Genomic DNA, 20,787 nt, shown 5'->3' on the forward strand with positions numbered 1-20,787 from the left:
CCTCTTCCTCTTCCTCTTCCTCTTCCTCTTCCTCTTCCTCTTCCTCTCCCCTGCCCTTCTCTCTCTGTCCATGGCCCTGTTCAGAGCCTCTGGATGAACTTTCCCTCATATCCACAATAGCATCCTTCTCCATGATACCTTGGAGCAACTACGTCCTCACTTCATTCAGAGAGGAAGAAGGTATGGGAAAGCTTGTCAATGATATTGGGTCCCTGAAAATAGAGGAGTTATCCTGGACTGGCTGAGGAAGGGTAAGGTTTTTCTTAAGCTGCTCTGGCCTGCTCGCCACAGGAAGGAAGGAAGGGCACCTGAAGTCAGAGAGGGAGGAACTGGAGTGGACAGGAAGGAAAGGTGTCAGGAACAGAGATGGTAGCATGGAGACGAGTCTAAAGTGAGACTCCCAGGCTCTTTGTAATTTGTCTCTTTCCAGGACCCTGACCCCAAGAGAGTCACAGAAGTATTTTGAGCCCAGTTACTCTGTTTGTAGAAGATGATAGCATAATTGATATTCCGAGTACTGTTACAGTCTAGTGAGAATCCTCAGAATGGTGTCTCTGAAAAGCAGAGCAGTGTGCCAGGGGCAGTGGAAGAGGAAAACAAGACCAATCGTGAAAGACAAGAGGCCCCAGAAGTGAGTGGCTCTGTTGGTCTTTGGAAATGGCTTGAGAGTTTCCTGTGTTGCTGGCTGTTCAACAGTGATGCAAAGGCCCTGCGGTGGCATGTCAGGGTCCAGCCTTGACACGGGATCGGAGTTCTCAACTGGAGGCAGGGATATCTGAAAATTGCCTGACAAGCAATTTTTCAAGGCTTAAAGTTTCTCTCTCTCTTCTCTCTCACTCTCTGCTTTCTTTCTCTCTCGTTCATTTGCTCACAGCTTGAGGCTGCACATACTCTGCATTCTCCTGTGCACTCTGCTTTTCTCCGGTGTGCTTTTCTTGAACACCCACACTCCTACACACCTCTGTGCATTCCTGTTTCACTCTGATACACACTCTTCACACACATCTCACATACACCTCACACACACCACATGCACTCTCCTCTCACTCACACATACACTCTCCATACACACCTCACATTCTCTCTTTACTCACTCTTCACATTCTCTCTTCATTCACTCTCCACATGCTCTTCTTGTGCTCTCTCGCCTTTTTCTCATCTTGTATTGATACTCCAAAAGCAGATACAAAAAAGACATTTTATAATCATTGCCAAATCAAATTCAAAAGAATAACCACGTCCCACAAAGAATTAAGAATTACAATTGTTCCCCAAAGTTTCAAGCTTCCCTATTCCCAGGCCTGTAGCCAAAATAATAATAATTGCAAACTTACCATTATTTAAACTTTAACTTTTAACTTATTATACTTCAGAGCTCAGAGCTCCGAGATCAGCTCCTTGCATTTTCCTATGAAGCTCTAATGATAAATGACATGGGCAAAGCTGCCAGGCAGTGGCCAGAAAGGATCAAGTTAACCCTTAACTCAGTAGTTCCACTAGCTTTCTGCTTCTGTGCATTGCACACAATGACTCTCCCAAGAGTCCCAGTATTTTGACTTAGTTTTACTAGTATAAGATTTTATGTATTCTCTACTTCTTTATACAGGAACCACTCTTAAATGTTATGTAAAACTTACTTGATAAATTCAATAGATTTTTCCTTTCTTGGGGTCCCAATGTTGGCTCTATTTAATTTTCTAATAATTTCTTCAAACTTTCTTTGCAAGTCAAACATTAATCTGGAACTACCATTGTACAGTTATTTCATTGTTTCCAAGATGAGAACACACAGATGCACCTGGGCCATTAGGACTGTGCTGTGTCCTATGCCTCCATTTTTAATTGTTTAAGAATCATTACATCAAGGAATATCTAGTTTCACAGAATTCACCAGAGCAGAAGGAGAAAGAAGTAAGAAAGTCAAATATAATAGAATAATTATGCACACCGAGGACAACTGAAAAACAGTCACCCACAAATGAAATCTATACAGGCATTGTCCAGGGCTAAGGTTAGGAGAAATGGGTACAGCTGTTTTACAAAGAGCTGCCACGGGCTACTGAGATGTCTCCATCCCGGCCTACTGCAGGCAGTCCTTGTCATTGTATGCTGTCCCCAGCAGTGGCAGCCTCAGGCTTCTGGTGACTGAGCTAGGAATACTGTTTTCTTGTAAAGCATACGCCTTCTATATTATTACAGAGTTTGTTCCATGTTCTCAGTGTTCTTTCCTACATCAGTTACTCCACAGAGATGGGGAATGTTCTTATTTAATGGCTAAGTAGATGAGGAGCTAAATAAGTCATTCTCAGGGGCTGGAGAGATGGCTCAGCGGTTACGAGCACTGACTGCTCTTCCAGAGGTCCTGAGTTCAATTCCCAGCAACCACATGGTGGCTCACAACCATCTGTAATGGGTGTAATCCAATGCACTCTTCTGGTGTGTCTGAAGATAACAACAGTGTATTCACATATATAAAATAAATCTTTTTTAAAAAAAAGTCATTCTCAGTCATCCCACAGACTGAACATTGAAGTCAGGACAATAACTTGGCCATTTCTTTCCTACAGTCCCCAGGCAGGAAAGGGGAATGCACTCGGTTCTCTAGGCCTGGCTCTAGGACCTTTCTTTGGTTTTGTTTTGTTTTGTGACCTTAGCTGAGGAATCCTCATCTTGTAACACCAGGCCGACCTTCTGTTCCCTCTCTTCTGCAGGCCTGGGTTGCCAACTATGAGAGACCTCGGATGAATGCCAATTCCTTGCTGGCCAGCCCCACAGGCCTCAGCCCCTACCTGCGCTTTGGATGCCTCTCCTGCCGCCTCTTCTACTACCGCCTGTGGGACTTGTACAAGAAGGTGAGGTGCAGAGGGCATGTGCAGTTGCCCCTAGGGATAGCACTCATTGCCAGTCATCCCAAAAAAGGACCCTTCTCTTTGGCTTTGGGGCTGGGCTGTGAGAATTTTGGAGACAGTTCAAAGAAGCCAGAGATGGTTGGTTTCCTAGAGGTGACAGCTGGGCACAACTGAGTCACTGATGTGAATGAACCCAGATTCTCCTGTGGTTCTGGAGACTGAAAGGCTGGCCTTAGGGGCTTTAGAGCTGGTATATTCACTAGCAGCTGATAAGGAAAGGCTTGGGACCTGGGTTGGGAAGTGAGTGTTGAGCCCAGAGGTAGCCATAAGCAAAGGCACAGCTGCCCTCACTGGAGCAGAAGTCCAGGGCTGTCCTGGACCGACTGCATACAGGACCGTGCATGCAGCCTGCAGGCTCTGCTAGAGCATTCCATAGAGATGCTCCCTGGGTCATCCTGTGCCTTGGATTTTTAGTGTTGCTTTCCCCAGCCCGGCCAGTATCAGCTTCATGGAATGGGGTAGCTTTAGAGGTTTGCTGGATAGGTCATCAGGGGACGAGAAAATCATTGTTTGTATAGAGTCCCACCTAATCTGTTCATGTCTCATACTGTTGTTTATACATTATTTATTATAACCAAAAATCCAAACTTATTACTTTATAATTTTTTTGATACAGTATATTCTGATCACAGCTCTCCATGCCCCGACTCCTCCTAGATTCTCCCTACTTTCTGCCCATTCAAGTCCACAGCCTTTCTTTCTCTGCCTGGAATACAAACAGACAGCTACAAAAAAAAAAAAAAAAAAAAAAAAAACAAAGATAAATTGAACAAAACTAATGAACAGGAGGAAAAAGAGCCAAAGAAAAAGCCCAAGAAACACATAAAAGCACAGACACGTATATTCATACACATGGAAGTCCCATAAAAGCATAAAAAAGATCATATTGTATAAGCAAAAGACCTGCATGTTGCAAAGTTTAAATGAAAGAAGGAAGGGGGGCACAGCCAAAGTATTATGAGTTCCCCCATTCCCCAAATCCTCCAAAAGCCACCATTGAGTTTACTTGTGTTCATATCTACTGCTGCCCTGAAGTGCAGTTTGTATTCCCTTTGTGAGCAGTTATCAGTTGGGAGGTAGCTTCTGGGTTAGGGATAGTGGCTGTGTCCACTTCCTCTGATCTGGGACCTCATCTGACTTAGACCTGTGCAGGCCCTGTGCATGCAGCCACAGTCCCGTGAGCTCACAGTGCTTCAGTCCTGCTGTGTCTGGAAGGCCTTTGTTTCCATGCTGTCTTCCAACCTCTCTGGCTCTTATAGTCTTTTCATCTCCTCTTCCAAAGAGTTCTCTGAGCAGAGGGGAGAGATTTGATGGAGACATTCCTATTCAGGACTGAGTATTCCGAAGTGTCTCACTCTCTGCACTTTGTCCAGTTGGGGGTCCCTGTATTTGTTCCCATCTACCACAAGAGGAAGCTTCTCTGATGATGGCAGAGCAAGACACCCTCCATAGAGCAGTATGTGATTGGAAGTCATTTTATGGCTGTATTCCTTTAGCAGAACAGTAGTGTTTGGTTTGCCTATAGGTTTGTGGCCCCCTGAGCAAGTGTCAGGGATGGCCCCATCTCATGGAGTGGGTCTTTATTCAGTCACATAATGGCTGGTCACTCTCACAGCGTGTGTGTCACTGTTGTACCAGAGTGTCTCAGGCAGGTCACCGTTGTAGATCGGAAGGTTTGCAACTCAGTTGGTGTTTACCTTTCTCCTCTGGTCACATGCAGAGTACGTTCCAGTACTGTGAACACTAGTTAGTCGAGGTGAAGGCTCTACGTAGACACCAGCTCAACTTCTCTGGATTCAGTGAGTTTTTTAGATGTTCAGATTTCATGTTAAATTGCTGATGATGTGTAAAATCCCTTCAGCTTTCTAGAAGGTAGAGCCACAGGATTGAGAGTAGTCTTGAGGAGTTTGGTTCCCATGGCAGCATTCCATACCATCATTCCCCCACCCTCCCTCTGAAGACATTCCTGGTACCCAGGGCAGGGCTGCATGTTCTACACTGTGAATCTTATAAGTCTGCTCTGCACACCTCAGGGATTTAGACCCATGGCGCTTGGAAGACACTCCAGGTTGTTCTGTGCAGGAGACCTGAGCATCACAGTGCTAAGAACCAGGCAGGCACTCATCTCTGTGTACTATGCCCACCCCTTAGGTGAAGAGGAACAGCACACCCCCCCTCTCCTTATTTGGACAACTCCTGTGGCGAGAATTCTTCTACACAGCAGCCACCAACAACCCCAGGTTTGACCGAATGGAGGGGAACCCCATCTGCATCCAGATCCCCTGGGACCGCAACCCCGAAGCCCTGGCCAAGTGGGCCGAGGGCAAGACAGGCTTCCCCTGGATTGACGCCATCATGACCCAGCTGAGGCAGGAGGGCTGGATCCACCACCTGGCCCGGCACGCCGTGGCCTGCTTCCTCACCCGCGGGGACCTCTGGGTCAGCTGGGAGAGCGGGGTCCGGGTGAGTGCAAGCTAGCCTGTACCCTGTGACCAGGCCTAGCCAAGGGCAGCTCCTTGTAGGCTGGGGCTGGGGTGGGATCCCTCGGTCCAAGAGATCCCTTCCGCATCCTCTGGGCCCTCAACAGAAGGGCTTTGGCTCCCTGAGGGTATTACAGTGTTACAGATTTGGAAAGAACCAGAGTGTCAGGTCTCCAAGGAGGCTGGTTTTCCCCCATCTAGGTATTTGACGAGCTGCTCCTGGATGCAGATTTCAGCGTGAACGCAGGCAGCTGGATGTGGCTGTCCTGCAGCGCTTTCTTCCAACAGTTCTTCCACTGCTACTGCCCTGTGGGCTTCGGCCGACGTACGGACCCTAGTGGGGACTACATCCGGTAAGGACGCACACCAGACTCTTTGGCTCTGGACCACTGTAGCCCCTTCCTGGACTGGGGTACCGTAGGCCCTTTAAAGAAGAGTCCCAGTATGCTGATACATCACCTGGTGTGTGTTTCAGGCGATACCTGCCCAAATTGAAAGGGTTCCCCTCCCGATACATCTATGAGCCCTGGAATGCCCCCGAGTCAGTTCAGAAGGCCGCCAAGTGCATCATTGGCGTGGACTACCCACGGCCCATCGTCAATCATGCAGAGACTAGTCGGCTCAACATTGAGCGGATGAAGCAAATCTACCAACAGCTGTCGCGATACCGGGGACTCTGTAAGGATCCCCTACCCGCTGACATCTCACTCACCAGGGGAGGACTTAGCCTGAAAGCTTTTTCAGGTGTTTGCTGACCCCAGGCCGTGAAAGACACTGCAGGCTGGGCCAGATTGGGCTGCTGAAGCAGCTGTGGGGTGGTGGGAAAGGTGGAGGTTGTGTCATGGTCCTGCCCTCCTCGCTCCTTTGTTTCTCGTCATCTGCAGCCCTCTTAATCTTGTGTGCATTCTGACTTCCCTTTACTTAATCCCCAGGTCTGCTGGCATCTGTCCCTTCCTGTGTGGAAGACCTCAGTCACCCTGTGGCAGAGCCTGGTTCTAGCCAGGCTGGGAGCATCAGCAGCACAGGTGACCAGTCAGTTACCCTGGCCTCTGGCCTCCCTGGCCTTCTGTGGCCTGTGCCACCACCACATTAGTCACTCAGGGCTGAGGCCAGAGTGACCATGTGGCTGATGAAGCTTATGTCCCACCTAAGGCACATTGTAAGACAATCAAATAAGAACGGTCATTAAGAATTTTGGAGGGAAGTAGCACTGAGTGGCTTGATGCAGGTCTTGGAATAGGGCTTCTTTAGGGCCACTTTAAGTAGGAGCAGCCCAAGGGCACCTCTTTAAGCACTGTTTAGCATCATCTCGGTAAGAACCAGGAAAGGAAATAGCAAGAAAGGCCCCAAAGCTGGCACAAGCAGAGCCCACTCTAGGAGCAGAAGGATCCAGAGCCAGGGATGAGGGGAGCAGAGCAGCTCTGGCACAAGGTGCCCTGCCTTCCTGCTGAAGGAAGTCAGCAGGGCAAGGCGAGGTCCCACTGAGGTTTTAAACCCCGCTGCCTGCCACCAACAGTAGACAGTGGGGAGATGAGAAACAAGGTGGCTCAGGAGTCTAGGCAGGAGAAGCAGCAGCTAAGAGCAAGGGTGCTGGTCAGGTTCAGGATGCTCTACAACGTGAAAGTGGCCAGAATCCTGGGATTTTCCCGGGTCTGCAAAGGGAAACCACCTTCAGAGCAAGGACTGCCGATAGGCCAGATGAGTCTCTGGCCTGGAGCCAGGGATCTGAGCACCAGAAGTTGGCTCTGCTGCCAGCAAGCCAGGCCACGCCCTCCCTCATACAGTTCCAAGTGAGGTCACCACTGAAAAGGAGGCCAGGCCAGGGCTCCCTGTCCCCAAAGAGCAGTCTGCACAGCATGAGATCATTATGGTATATAACTATGACTTGTTTCTTTGCCTCTCCACAGGCCCCAGACCACTATCCAGTGGCCCAGCTTCCCCCAAACGCAAGCTAGAAGCAGCTGAGGAACCTCCTGGTGAAGAACTGAGCAAGCGGGCTAGAGTGACAGAGATGCCTGCCCAAGAGCCACCAAGCAAGGACTCCTGAGAGTGAGTCCTCACAGAGGGAGGTGGGTTGTGGTTTAAAAAGCTGTTGCTTGCCAGCTGAAGGTTCAGACAGCAAACCAGATTAAAATTTGATCGGGGTAGGATTTCAGCTCAAACTCCCACCATTCTGGGTTTCATACCTTCTAAACCAGTAGTTCTCAACCTGTAATACTGCAACCCTTAAATGCAGTCGCTCACATTGTGGTGACCCCCAACCACAGACTTCATTTCATTACTACTTCAGAACTATAATTTGCTACTATTATGAATCATTATGTAAATATCTTAACCCCCAAAGGGGTCATGGCCCAAAGGTTGAGAACCAGTACTCTAAACCTTTACAGAGGGAGGGGTGGTGGTGGTCATTTATTTGTTTGAGACAGCCTCACTGGCTAGTTGAGGATAATTTTGGACTTGTAGCAATCCTCCTGCCTCATCCTCCTGAGTGCTGGAATTTCAAATGTGAGCCACCATGTCTAGTTTACCTTCTAAAACTTTAAAGGAAAAAAAATTTTTTTAAGTAAGAAGGGTTTATTTTGGAAGGAATAAATTTAGAAGTTGAAACTCTTTGATTTCAGGTGGGGGTGAAGGGGGGAAGTTAGTTTTGTTCTGTTTGTTTACTTGACCTTTCTGGCTCCTGAGATGAGCAGAATCTGAGAACCACTCGTGAAGCTGTGACAAGGTGGGTGGGAGGCTGCGTTCTGTTGGCAGGCCAAACGAGGGCAACACTAAGCTTCAGATGAGATGTCAGGAAAGGGCTCAGCCCAGCCCCAGAAGGACCAGAGGGCCCAGATGTCTCTGCCTCTGCTCACAGGGTCTCTTCCCTTCTCACAGGGGCTCTGGCTTTGCACATGCCGCTCAGTGCTTGTCTTTTCTGCAAGGTTCCTGAATCGTTAGAAAAGGAAAGAGACAGAGAGGGAGAGAGTCAGTCTTCCTCCTCCCTGTTCCTCCTTCCCTAAGCAGGAAGACTTTCAGGCCAGTACTGGAGAAGTGTGGATTGCCATCCTCTCAGTCAACCTTGTGCTCCTTTCCTATCAGGCTGTTCGAACATCTGCATCAGAAGTTCAGAGAGCGCCTTTCACCATGGAGCTGCTTGGTTCTTTTTCTGGTCCTGGTCGTTCAGGGCCTCAGTGGGGTTTCTGCAGTGTCCCCATGTGTGTGCTCATTGAAGTGGCAGGCGCTTGGTGCTTTGTCCTCTACACACTGCCAGGGGGAGGACAAGGCTGTGCTGCCTTGTCCCTGGAAGAGCCACCACCTTAGATGCTGTGTTCTCTGGTGCTAAGCACAGAGCGTGAAGGTTAATGCACTTGCTTAGTAAACTCCCTGATTTCGAGGAGAGATTAACAAACAGAAAGATTAGGTGTATGAGTCAAGGTTGCTCAGTAAGCTGCTGGCATAGTACAGCATGGGCTTGTTACATGCAGATGTCTAGGGAAGGTGTTGTATACAGCATGCCACATCCGTGGTGACCTAGGAAAGGAAGACTCACAGCCTACAGATCCTTGAAAACTACACAGACTCTCGTCTTCTCAAGAGAGCTGTCGATGGGCTGTGTGGTGAAGGAGTATGAAGCTAGACTTTACACCAGAGGACTCGATCCACACAGGGTAAAGAATATTTTAAAGAACAGCAAAACCAATTGAAAGTTTACATGATCTTGTACACATTACATAATCTCTAGGACGGTAGTTCTTCCTGAAAGTCAGGTCATTGTTCCCAAGATCAATCGCAGATGCCAATCAAGAGATATGGGGATTCTGGTGTAGGTTGAGCATCCCCAAGTCCAAGCTCCCAGATCTCAAATGCTCTGAAATCCAAAACCGTTTGAGTGTCAACAGTAAAATCTGTGCAGATATCCTTAAATTCAGAAAACCCTGGACTTTAAAATACCTCTGGATATAACCACTCAGCCTGTGATTCTAAGCCCCACTGCTTGGCTAAGACAGAGACATTTTTCTTACCTCCAGGGATCTTAAAGATGAGGCTTGTGGGTTTGATTTGGTGGCTCTAAGATGGCTGCTACAGCTGAGTATCAGTGCCTCTGCAAGGTGGGTAAGGGCAGCAGGGACGGCTGTGCTCCTTACACACTCACTGTGCATTACTGTCCCAACTCCCATGGCAGGCCCTAGGCTTGGAGTATGTTGTGAACTACACTGGCAGGCCTGCCCCACCCCCACCCCCCCACTTTGGGTGATACTCGTAGGAGGAGACCGAGTGTAAGCAGGGGCATTTTAATTTCAAGAAGCCGTGAGTGTTTTATGTATATATAACATATGTAAGTTTGAGGACAGTCTTGTCTACAGAGCAAGCTCCAGGACAGCAAAGGCTACACAGAGAAACTGTCTCAAAAAACCAAACAAACAAAAAAGGAGTCACTGGCTTGGACTGTTGTCTGGGACAGACCCATGGCCTGAGTATGGTTAACTAGGAAGTATAGATCATGATAGACACCAACAATGATAGACACCAGCAGTGTGTAGGCCTCACAGCCTGGGCCTAGCTCTGAAGGACTGGAGCATGGTGTCCCTGCTGGGATGATGCTTACTACTGGGATTATTGTCTATTCAGTCTGATGCTCCTGGAATACTGTTAGACCAGGCAATGAGGGCCCCTTGAGGGAGTACCTGGGAGAGAAGCTGCTTGTGGAACAAGATGGTCAAACCAGCATCTGGAGGAGACTGAGCACTAGATGGGGCCCTACAGAGAGTCAGGTGGGCGAGAGCCACTTGAGAGGACTGATGCTGATGGCAAGTGACATTAAACAGGTAAAGGAGTGCATTTCCCGCACTGTGTCTGGGTGCCCATGTGTCACCTACTGAGGGCCCAGGGGCTGTTTTTTACAGCTTATGCCCTACATCTTCATTAGGTAGTTAAGCCAGGGAATGCTCTTGAAAATAGAGGGACCAGGAGGCCAGATGATGTGTCAGGAGCAGAGCTCTTTCCAAGATAGACAGTGGGAGTGTCATGTTTCTGGAAACCCCAAGAGAAAAGAGTACAGTGTACCCTGTGTGCAGGCGAGGGCATCTTGGCCTTGGGGCCCACATCTGTTGCATTAGGCTCGCTAGAGGAACAGGCCCTACAGAATGTTCATGTTTACAAAAGAATGTATTAGATTGTCTTACCCAATCGGAGAGTGAGTCCAGCTGTGGACACCTGCACACTGGAGAGACTAAGAACCCAGGAACTGCATATTCTGCAAGGCTGGTGCTAAAGGACAGAGGGATTCCTGGAGAGCCTCTGGTCTTCAAATGCATTGATCAAAGAAGCTGGGTTCTGATGTCAGTGAAGAATGGCAGCAGCAGCAGAGTAGATGCACTTAGCAACAAGGAGCGCAGACAGACAGCAGCCCCACTCTTTTCTTGGAACTCCATATCCAGGCTTCTGCTAGAAGGCACTACCCTGGGGAGACTCCTGTCCTCAGTTGGTCCTTCTAGGGCATGTCCTCATAGGACCCACTCGGGAGACAAGGCCCTTGGTTGCTCCCAAATCCAATCAGGATGACAACCAAGATTAACCCTCACATCTGTGAAACGCTTTGTCACCTGTCCTACTGCTGGGACACACATACCGGGATGTCAAGGAGAAAATCAGAACTCTAGAAAAGTCTAACTAAGGGAAGCACACAGGCAGAGGCAGGCTCAAAGAGGCCTTGAATGTGCTGCAGAGTGACACTGATCACATGACTGGTGGGCCACAGAGAGGAGGCTGTGGGTCCAGTCAGAGTTGTGTGGATGGGAAAACTTGCCCCCTTCTGCCCATCCTCTGTCCATTTTAGTCATGTGACTTGGGCTTGAGGCCAAGGTCTGAGTAATCATTCCCTGCCTTCCGTCTCTTCGCTCTGCCCTACAACATTGTGATCCTGCTTTCTCGTGAGCAGTCATTACAATTTAAATCAGTACTCCAGAAAAACATCTCTACGTTCCATGCTTGCTTTAAACCCACGCCAGTCGAATGTTCTACATTTAGTTTTTAGAATGTTCACTAAACTGAAAAGAGAAAACAGTGAGCTTCCAAATAGCAGTCCTGTCAGCTGGTGCCTGTAACCCCCAGAGCTGCTGACACAGGGTTCCATCAGCATCCAGTCATGCACTGGCTCCTCTCATTGGTCCAGTGATCTTACCACAGGGCAGTGCTTTTTCCTTCATTTCCCTGCCTAGCACTGCACAGCAGTCTTTCAGGAGAAGCCCCTCCATGCACAGAGGGCCATGGCCAAGGAGCCCCCCCCCCCCACTGTTCCCTGCTATTAGTGCTGAGGTTTCCCTGACTAGACTGTGACTTCCAACTTCCAGAATCCCCACTGTTCCTCTGACACTTGTTCAACTGGTACGTGACGGGTGTGTTGCTGACAACCTGTCTGGTGTGGAGGCAAGCCTAACCCTCCCAGGGAGCTGCGTTCTGGGCCTGTCCTCCTGGCTGCGGAATACCCAGGTGTATCTCAGCTCCTGACTTGGAGCCATAAGAAAGGCTGCTTAGTGTGTTCCATAAATGATCAATGTTGATGGAGATATATTTAAATTGATCTCAGAAACACAGAACATGTACATGTGTTAGAACAGTACATGATAAGTTAGGCATAGTGAAGCATGCTTGGAATCCCAGCACTAGGGGAACTAAGGAAGGAGGGCCAGGAGGCATGGTCATCCTTAGTTACATAGCAAATTCAAGGCCAGCCTGGGTTATCTGAGATCCTGTCTATGAAGAGAAGAAAAAAGGGGCAAATATTTTTTCAAAATCACATGTCATTATGTATAATTTTATGTGTCAGTTAAAATGAATTTAAACTTTAAAAAGATATATACATCTAAGGGAAAGGTATGACTAGACACTGCAGTGCCTTTTTTCAAGGGAAGAAGCTGGAATGATACTTGTTTCAATGAACAAGGCCCTGAGAACGGCCCACGTGTCCACTTCTCTGTGTGTTCTGTCCAGCTTCTAAAATCTAAAGAGTACCCCACTCCCTGTTCATAAACTCTGAACACCTGTAGTCCTAGCACCTAAGAGATGGGGACAGGAAGGTCAAGAGTCTGAGGCTTCCTCAACTGCGGAAGATAACACCTTAAGTAGGATAGAGTGTGCTAGAAGGCTAGAGTGTCTGGCTTTTGTTTTGTTTTTCAAGACAGGGTTTCTCTGTGTAGGCTTGGCTGTCCTGGAACTCACTCTGTAGATCAGGCTGTCCCTAAGGTTAGAGATCACCTGCCTCTGTCTCTAGAGTGCTGGGATTGAAGGCATAACCACCACTGCCCATCATGGCTGACTTTTAAGAGTGTCTTCCTATTTCTAACCCTTCCTCTTTATTTTAAGTTTCTATCTATGTTGACTTTCTTCCTTTTTACATCTTGTAAAAGTCTTGGTGAGGAGTAATATAAAAATTCCTAACTGGTTAGAAATAAAACAGCAGGGGCTAGGGAGACGCTCAGACAGCTCTGGCTGCTCTTGCAAAGGTCCCAAGGTTTGATTCCCAGCACCCAGTGGCAGCCCAAAGCCATCTGTGACTCTAGTTCCAGGGAATCCTGGCTGGTTTCTGGACACTCATGTGGTGCATAGACTTGCAAGCAGGTAAAACATACACATAAAATTGATTTTTTAAGCCCACAGGTTTTGAATCCTGAAGGCCTGGGAATTCCTATCTCACCTCTGTGTGGATGCTTGTGTCAGTTCAGTTTCTCATTTATGAAAACAGAGGAATAGAAGGTTGTCTGGGCCTGTGGGGGCCACCATAGCAAAGCACCCCAGAAGCAAATCCTTGGTTCTAGTGTCTGGAGTCCAAGGTCATGATCTCTGTGGTTGTGTTTCCCTCTCTTCTGTCCAGGCCAAAGCTCTTTATCCATTTTGGATTTGAGGTCAGCCCAGTCATCTCATTTTTACCTAGAGAGTCACACCCTGAGGTACTGGGAGTCAAGAGCTGAGCCACAGAAGCAAAGACATTAGTTGTGGACACAGGAGCATGCCTACCCTGCAGCCGCTCCATCAGCCTGTTACAGGCTTACCCTTTCTTCTGGTATCTGATGAGGCCACTTCTCTCTCTGCCCCAGATCTCAGATGTTCTAAATCTTTAGGATCAGTCACCTTGTGTCCCCTTTTTCCCTGGCCCATAGCCCTGTGCCAGGGTTCTATAATCAGTATGTGGAAGTTTCCCTGCCTGCTGGTTCTAAACACAGTCATTGCCTTACTCTGCAGAATCACTAGAACCAGGCGACTTCTCACACAGCTACTTTCCCTGACTATCTCTGGAAGCAATGGCTGGGCTCTTGTCATGAACAAATGTTCAACAAGGTGTCAAGTGATGGCATGTAGCCCTGTCTTCTGCTATCCTTATCCCTGGGTAGAAGGTATTTAGGGAGCACTTACCCTGGGTTCAGAGATGCAATATTCAGCCGCCTTAATGGTTGCCCAGCAACAATCTGGCCCTGGGGACTGTGGCCTAAGCAGCATGTTCATTGGGCTGTCCCACTCTCTGTCTGGGAATCCCCAGGGAAGCAGCCAGAGGAACTGGTGTCTGGGCAGCTAAGCAGCCTCCTGAGTGCCCCCTTTGCACATGTTTTTCTCTTTCAGCTGGAGAGCCATCGCTCCTTGAGCAAAGCCCGGGTGCCTGAGCTGTCACTGCCACAGAGTACAACCTACAGAGAAGCCAGTCACCAACAGACAGAGCGAGAGAGTGTGTGTGTGTGTGTGCAGAGGAAGGTGTGGTGTGCCATTTGCGTGTGCATGCATCTGTTTACACTCATGATCCTGAATGTAGCCTGGGCTAGGGAGTCCCTAGATCATGCCTTCGTACCAGGGCTGCTTCCTGACCTCCAGACACAATACTAGAAGCCACAGCAGTGACCTTCAGCCCAAATCTGCCCCTAGGAGCCCCCTTCCTTGTCCCACTAGGGTGGTAGGACCCTAGCTCGAATTCTGGTCTTTGTCTCCCCAGACTGCTCTTCCTCCCTCCTTTCAGACAAGGAGCTGGAAGGCCACGTTTTTTTGACTCTCATCTAAAGCATGGAGTTTCAGAGGCAGCCAGAGCCCTGCTGACTGAGTTCCCACTTTCTGACACTAGGACCTGAGCAGGCTGGAGTAGCTATGTCTCATCAGGTCTTAAATAGGCAGTCTTATAAGATCCCATGCCCCTAGCAGGCTTCCCTGTTGTCTCAGACTATGGACTGGTGTGTTGTGTGCCCAGTGCTACTTATGTCAACCTCAGACAGCATATCTGTCTTTGTAGAACTTTCTAGAAACCAATTGGGGAATAGATTCCCAGTCTTCTGTTCCTTCCCTAGCAGCTAAGGTCCAGACTCAGCCTTCTAGAAGCTGTGAACAGGCCAGGGTCTGAGCTGGTGGAAGAAACCCGGGTCCCATGGCTGAGGGCCCGTGGTTTGTCTGGCCATACTCCTGACACCACATGCTCCAGCAAGTACTGCTGATACCCAGCCAGGCAAGCTGGATGGCCTGTTCTGCAGGCTTTGAGGGCCCACCCTGGACTAGTCAGCACCTACACTGCAGTGTCAGCTGTCCAGGACTGAGCTTCAGGGGGCTTAGACAGAGACTGAGGGGTGGAGCACTGCCTGGGGCAGTTGGCAAAAGGTCAGAGGTCACACCTGGCACACCAGCCCCTTTGCAGAGCAGCAGTGGAAGGTTTGGCCTAGAGAAGTCAAACCTTGCTTTCCAGGGGAGCCCACTCTCCCGCCCACTGTTGGGTCATAAAGAAAAAGAAGTTGTGAAAAGAAGGATCTGGGGCACCTCAGCAAGTCTTCCTTCTACCCCGTGGCCTGCAGTTGAGCCACAGTGTATGTGTGTGTGGAGAGAGAGAGAGAGAGAGAGAGAGAGAGAGAGAGAGAGAGAGAGAGATTGTGTGTGTGTGTGTGTGTGTGTGTGTGTGTGTGTGTGTGTGTGTGTGTGTGTGTGTTCCTGTTTGGATTTTTGTCCTCACATGTAACATTAAGCTGGCCTCTGGGCCTTTTCCTCTCTACCTCCCCTGTGACCTTTCCTAGCCTCAGAGTTGTTAACGCCCTTGGCCCTGGCCTTTATTGTGTCAGACCAGAACCCTGGGGTCAGGCTCCCCTCTCCAGCTGTCTAACACATCTGACAGGCTTCTTTTTGAGATGGCCTCAGGTTTTTCTCAGCAGAGAGCTGCCTTTAGTCCAACTGTTTATGTCCATCATTCTGACTAGAAGCATCCTATGATCGATTGTGTGAAGAGACAAGGCACCTGTGACTTTCATGTTCAGAGCCCTGGGGTGTGGCCTCCCTGCTCCCCAGCCCAGGCCAAGAGGAAAGAGCCAAAGGCTCCTGCTGGGGGAAAGTAGAGTGAGCCTGGAGAACTGGCCTCAGGAGCAGAGTCTAATTCTGGGTCCAGGATTTATTTTGCAACATCTTCAGCTATGGGGACAATGGCCTCTGCTTTTTTGATGATGGCTCCCCAAGGTACAAGTTGGCAAGATCATCTGTCCTTCCACCTCCTTGACATACTGTCCCATTCCCAGGACAGCCTTCCAATGAATGGAGCAGTCTACTCCCACAGCTATGGGATCCAGTGGCCTGGAGCCCTGGGGTGACTTCATGCCTCCTGTTGCCTAGCCAGAGTGGCCCTGAGGACTGTCACAGAACAGTGCCCTGTGTCCTGCTCCTGGGACCTAGCATGGGGAGAGATGGTTGCAGGAAAGCAGCACTTTACAGAGTTCCCTATTGCTGGGAAGGTTGTGTTTCTCTCACAGTTTGTTTGTGAATATTTTACCTGTTTTATAAATGTCTGATCCTGTCTGAGTAAAACTGTGTTGTGTAGTCTATCTTGTGGGAGGTCTGGGACCTGGGCTCCTAAGGCTGAACGTGGGTAAATCTTTAAGCCAGGCCATGTTGGGTTGGCTCCATGTTCACTCCAAGTTGGAGTGAAGAGTCTCATTCTCCCTTGGATAGAGGAGGCTGTGAACTACTGTGGTATGCTAGTGGTAGCCCTAGAGTTTGGTCAGAATCAAGCAAAAGTCAGTCAGCCCAAACCACAGAGGGTACCAAGACCAGCTCCTGGGTGCTGTCTCACAGTAGCACTAGGTAGCCTACTGAGATCCAGGATACTATATCCATTCTTTATGATGTCCTAAGAATGTGTGTGTGCCCTCTAGACACAGTTATGGAAGCTACAGCCAAGCCTGAGGCCTGGATGCTGGCTCTGTCTTGTCCCATCTGGCCAGAGTGCCATGCATATGGGTAATCCTGTTGTGACAGGGGCTCAGGCTCAGGGAAAACCAAAGAAAATCAGTCTGCTCTATAAGCAGAAGGAGAGCTTTACTCTAGGACTTGTCTCATTCCTGGCCCTGCCTCCAAGCTTCTGCTGGCCTACTTTCTACTAAGACTGGTCTCCCTCTTCTGGGCTTCTCATGTAGCTTTGTCTTGACTGGAGAAGCTGAGATACCTTTGTTCTTGAGCAGAGGTTCTATGAGAGGGAACTGTCCTACATACTCGCACATTTCTGACCTCCTGGGGATGCTGCCCAGCTGAGACAACCACATATTAACCATGATAATTAGGCAAGTCTGCTTTTCTGGGAGGAAGGAAGGTGCCATAGCAGCAGATGGTTTGGGCAGGGCCTAGTGTGAGAGGCCTGTGCCAGAACAGAAAGTTAAAGTGACCAAACCTTACCTCTTGACGAATCAGTGGCAGGGATTGGAGAGGCAGCCAAGGCCTCTGGCTGTAGGTTCTAGAATGTTTTCAGGGCTGAAGCAGGGAGATTTGAGTACTGCAAGGTAGGTGTTTATAGCTTCTTGCTGGGAAGGGAAAGGAGGCAATCAAGATTTGCAAATGAAACTCCACAGACTGTAGAACATTTGTCTGCCCTGCTCCACTTATGTGAAGGGCAGGGTCTGTGGCCAGAGGTGACCTGCCAGGGAGGCACTCTGAGCCACCAAAGCTGGGACCCCAGCCTTAGTAATCCATGTCGTGTGAGAAAACCTAATACAGAACCAGGGAGAAATCACAGCTAGACTCAAAGTGGGTACAAGGAACAGAAGCAGCCAAAAAGCTCTCAAGAATACAGCTCTGGGAACAAGAGGAAGGTCCTAGGACTTAGGGTGGGAGAAGCCAGTTCAGGATTGTGTGGGTGCAAAAGGGGTGCTATATAGATAACAGTGGGAAGACAAGTGCCAAGAACTGGGCATAGGAGCTCACACTAATCGTCTAGTTTAGCAGGAGACTCAGGAAGATTGTCATCAGTTCCTAGTTAGCTAGGCTACATAGTAACTTCCAGGACAACCTGGAAATTAAAGAAAAATAAGTGTTGGGGTAGTCCTGGCATACAGAGGCTTCACAGGGCTAAGAAGCCAAAAGCATGGCTCATGTTATAAGGGGTAGCCAAGGCTCAAAGGGGTCTTGACAGAAGTGCCCCATCAGAGAATTCTGCGGGAGGCGAAGACTAGATCCCAGTGCACAGGTGGGTGTTCCCAGTTCCTAGGAACAAGCATTTCTATTATGTTTCTCCCTCCCCATGGTCATATTCCATTTCACACATGGGAAAGGAAAGCCTTGGAGCTATGAGGTCACCAGTGCAAGTCCCCACTGCCTGTTTACTTGTAGAACCAAGCTGTGGTCTTAGGCCACCTGGCTCCATATCTGACTTATCTTGGACCCCACTCCGCCACCATCTCTCCTTTTTCAGCCATTTTCTGCAACCCTCCTTCCCACCCCGTTGCTGTGGAGGGCCAAAGACGGACTTGGGGAGCAGGACCTTTCCATCCGCTACCTGATGCCCTGGATCTAGGTCCAGCTCTCGGGAAGAGCAAAGCTTTGCCAGTGCCTGGAGAGTCCGTGGGATGTGGAGGGAGGCCGAGTGGACCCAGGGCCACCGGACCAAAGCGTCAGCACTTCGGAGAGCGCCGGGGGCGGGGCGGGGGCGGGGCCACAAGACCCCAGCCGGCCCGGGGGCGCGCGCGGGGCGCTCTCGCGGGGGCCGCAAGCAAAGCGGCGCGCGGTCCGGAGCCGCGCCCGCCCCAGCTCAGTCCGAACCCCGCGGCGGCGGCGGCCTCCTCCACGCGCCTCCACCTCCGCCGCCGCCGCCGCCGCCGCCGCCGCCGCCTCCCGCGCCGCTCTCCGCCCGGATGGCCAGGGCTGCGCCCGGGAATGGCGGAGCGAGAGAGCGGCCTGGGCGGGGGCGCCGCGTCCCCATCGGCCGTTTCCCCATTCCTGGGACTGCACATCGCGTCGCCTCCCAATTTCAGGTGAGGATCGCGGCCCGGAACCTCGGGATCCCCGGGGACCCTGAGGGCGGCATCCTTTCCCGGGCCGAGCCCCCAACCCCCACAACCTCCAGTACAGGTTGGTGGCCACCGCGTGGCCCCCCGCAGCTCCTTCCGCCATTCCGTGTCATGGGGTGGGGTGCTCGAGGTGGATCTGGGGCAGGAACCTGGGAGTCGCCTTTCCCCTCCACCTTGGCGCTGAGAGTGGGTCTGGGATTTGGATGGAATTCCCGGTGCAGCAACCCGCCCAGACTTTATCCTGCCGCGTACCAAGGTGTCCAACCCAAGGTGGAAGTAGGCTAGGGGTTGAGGGCCCAGAGGCCCCAGTTCTCTGAGGTAAAAACCTTGGTACTATAAGGAAGGAGTTGAGAGCCCCTCTTCCAGATGGCTTGGCCAGATGGGTCAGATTGCTAGGTTATCTTGGACAGGGTCTTCTGAATTTGTGCCGCTCCCTGGTTAGTTGTATCTCAGGACAGGTGCAGAAGGATTGTCCTCGACCAGTGAAACCCAACCTGCTTGTGGGAGGGGAATCTGCCTGTGGCTATCCAGGGATACTGCTGGGGGTCCTTACTGTGCTAAATACTCAGGACCCTGAACTGAGCTCCCGTCAACCCACCCCTCCATCTGATGTTAGACCAGGTGAATGTATTTCAGAGATGTAAGGGGCGATGTGTTGAACCAGTGACTGTCCTCTCTTCACCTCTCTCTCTCTCTCTCTCTCTCTCTCTCTCTCTCTCTCTCACACACACACACACACACACACACACACACACACAGAGGGGGGGGGGAGGTCGGGGGGTGAGTTGGTGAGGAAGAAGAGAAGGGTGTCACTGCTCCAGAATCTAGAAGCTGAGACATAACTCATTGTTTCCCCATCAGAAGCAGGCGCCTTTCTCTCTCCTGAGGCCCTTGCTCCAGCCAGGCCCCAGCTGGGCTCTGGCGCCAACTTGTCATCTATTGAAGGGGTCTCTAGCTCCCAGGTCCTCAGGTGGGCAGAGACCTCCCCACCCTCCAGGGATCTCAAATGATATGATCAGGCCCTGAATCCTCAAGGAGGCCCTAAACCCAGCTGAGAGAGCCAGAAGGAGGGGGGCCAGAGGAAGGTTCCAAACCTGAAGAAAGCCTGGAGGGCTTCAGACTCCAAGCTAATGGTTCAGATTCTCCCTGGCAGGTCAGGCCTTTGCAGGGGAGGAGAATTAGCTGTGAGGGACATGGGTTCAAATCCTATTTCGCCTGCTTCCTCGCTGCCTGGTCCCAGCATGCTTTTGTCTTTGGTCTCATCTGTCCAGTGAGCTAATTAATATTGATTCCCGCCTGGGAAGGAGACGGTGCACATCAAGTCACTGTTCAACAGGTAGCTGGCCACACTGGCAGAAATCTGCCCAGCTAGTTTCTGTTAGTGTTTTTCCAGTGTAGTTCATTGAACCTTCACAACCATCCCGAGGGCGTAACTTGGCCTGCCCTGTGCTGAGCTGGGGCAATAGAAGACAAGGAAGGCAGAGGGGTGAGCCTAGGGACCACAGGCAAGTCTGAGACTGAGTCAGGACTGGAACCTGAAACCAGATCTGAGCCTGCTCAGTTCCCTCTCCGTATAGGCCCTACCTCTGGCCCAGGGTAGGGTCACACCCTTTTCTGGCAGGAAATTTAAATTTATTACACAGGCCTGAGGATCTGAGATGATGGGTACCAGCCAGGGAATGTGTGACTGACCCTGGGCTATGTAGAGCAGAGACAGCAGTATAGCAGAAGGCTGAGTGAGGAGTGGGCTGTCCCTGCAGGATACTGTGCCCTGAGTGTGAGACAAAGCGGGCTTGTGGGGATAATGCTGGGCAGTGTCTTGGGCCCTGCATGACCTACTGCCTACTTCAACCCCCACTGCCCTTTCTCTTGTCTGCCTCAGCAGCCATTGGTACGGCTCCATTTAACCCTGAGCAATGTGCCCATCTTGTGACTCTGATAGGGTTGTGGGTTCAACTGTTCTTATAGCTGTGTACTCCAACACTGGGTACTTAAGCCTTTTAGGTTTTGTTTTGGTTTTTTTGTTTTTTGTTTTTTGTTTTTTCTTCAAAATGTCTTCTATAGCCCCTGATCAGGATGGTTCTAGAACTCTCTCTGTGTGTGTGTGTGCGTGTGTATGTGTGTGTGTGT

At 50.2% G+C, this 20,787-nt stretch overlaps 2 protein-coding genes across 2 annotated transcripts in view; both read left to right on the forward strand.

The window, feature by feature from the left end:
• Cry2 (cryptochrome circadian regulator 2) overlaps window positions 1-7,436 on the forward strand; it is a 24,194-nt gene extending 16,758 nt beyond the window's left edge. The window contains exons 6-11 of the mRNA XM_028778473.1: window positions 2,712-2,852; window positions 5,061-5,372; window positions 5,591-5,742; window positions 5,865-6,067; window positions 6,322-6,414; window positions 7,297-7,436. Coding sequence (XP_028634306.1) covers window positions 2,712-2,852; window positions 5,061-5,372; window positions 5,591-5,742; window positions 5,865-6,067; window positions 6,322-6,414; window positions 7,297-7,436 — 1,041 coding nt within the window. The remainder of the gene's footprint in view (window positions 1-2,711; window positions 2,853-5,060; window positions 5,373-5,590; window positions 5,743-5,864; window positions 6,068-6,321; window positions 6,415-7,296) is intronic.
• A 10,939-nt stretch (window positions 7,437-18,375) lies between these two features.
• Mapk8ip1 (mitogen-activated protein kinase 8 interacting protein 1) overlaps window positions 18,376-20,787 on the forward strand; it is a 13,625-nt gene continuing 11,213 nt past the window's right edge. The window contains exon 1 of the mRNA XM_028778471.1: window positions 18,376-18,621. Within this exon, the coding sequence (XP_028634304.1) occupies window positions 18,524-18,621 (98 nt within the window). The 5' untranslated portion in view covers window positions 18,376-18,523. The remainder of the gene's footprint in view (window positions 18,622-20,787) is intronic.

Source organism: Grammomys surdaster, unplaced genomic scaffold, assembly GCF_004785775.1.
Source record: "Grammomys surdaster isolate TR1022 unplaced genomic scaffold, NIH_TR_1.0 338, whole genome shotgun sequence".
Taxonomy (NCBI): Eukaryota; Metazoa; Chordata; class Mammalia; order Rodentia; family Muridae; genus Grammomys; species Grammomys surdaster.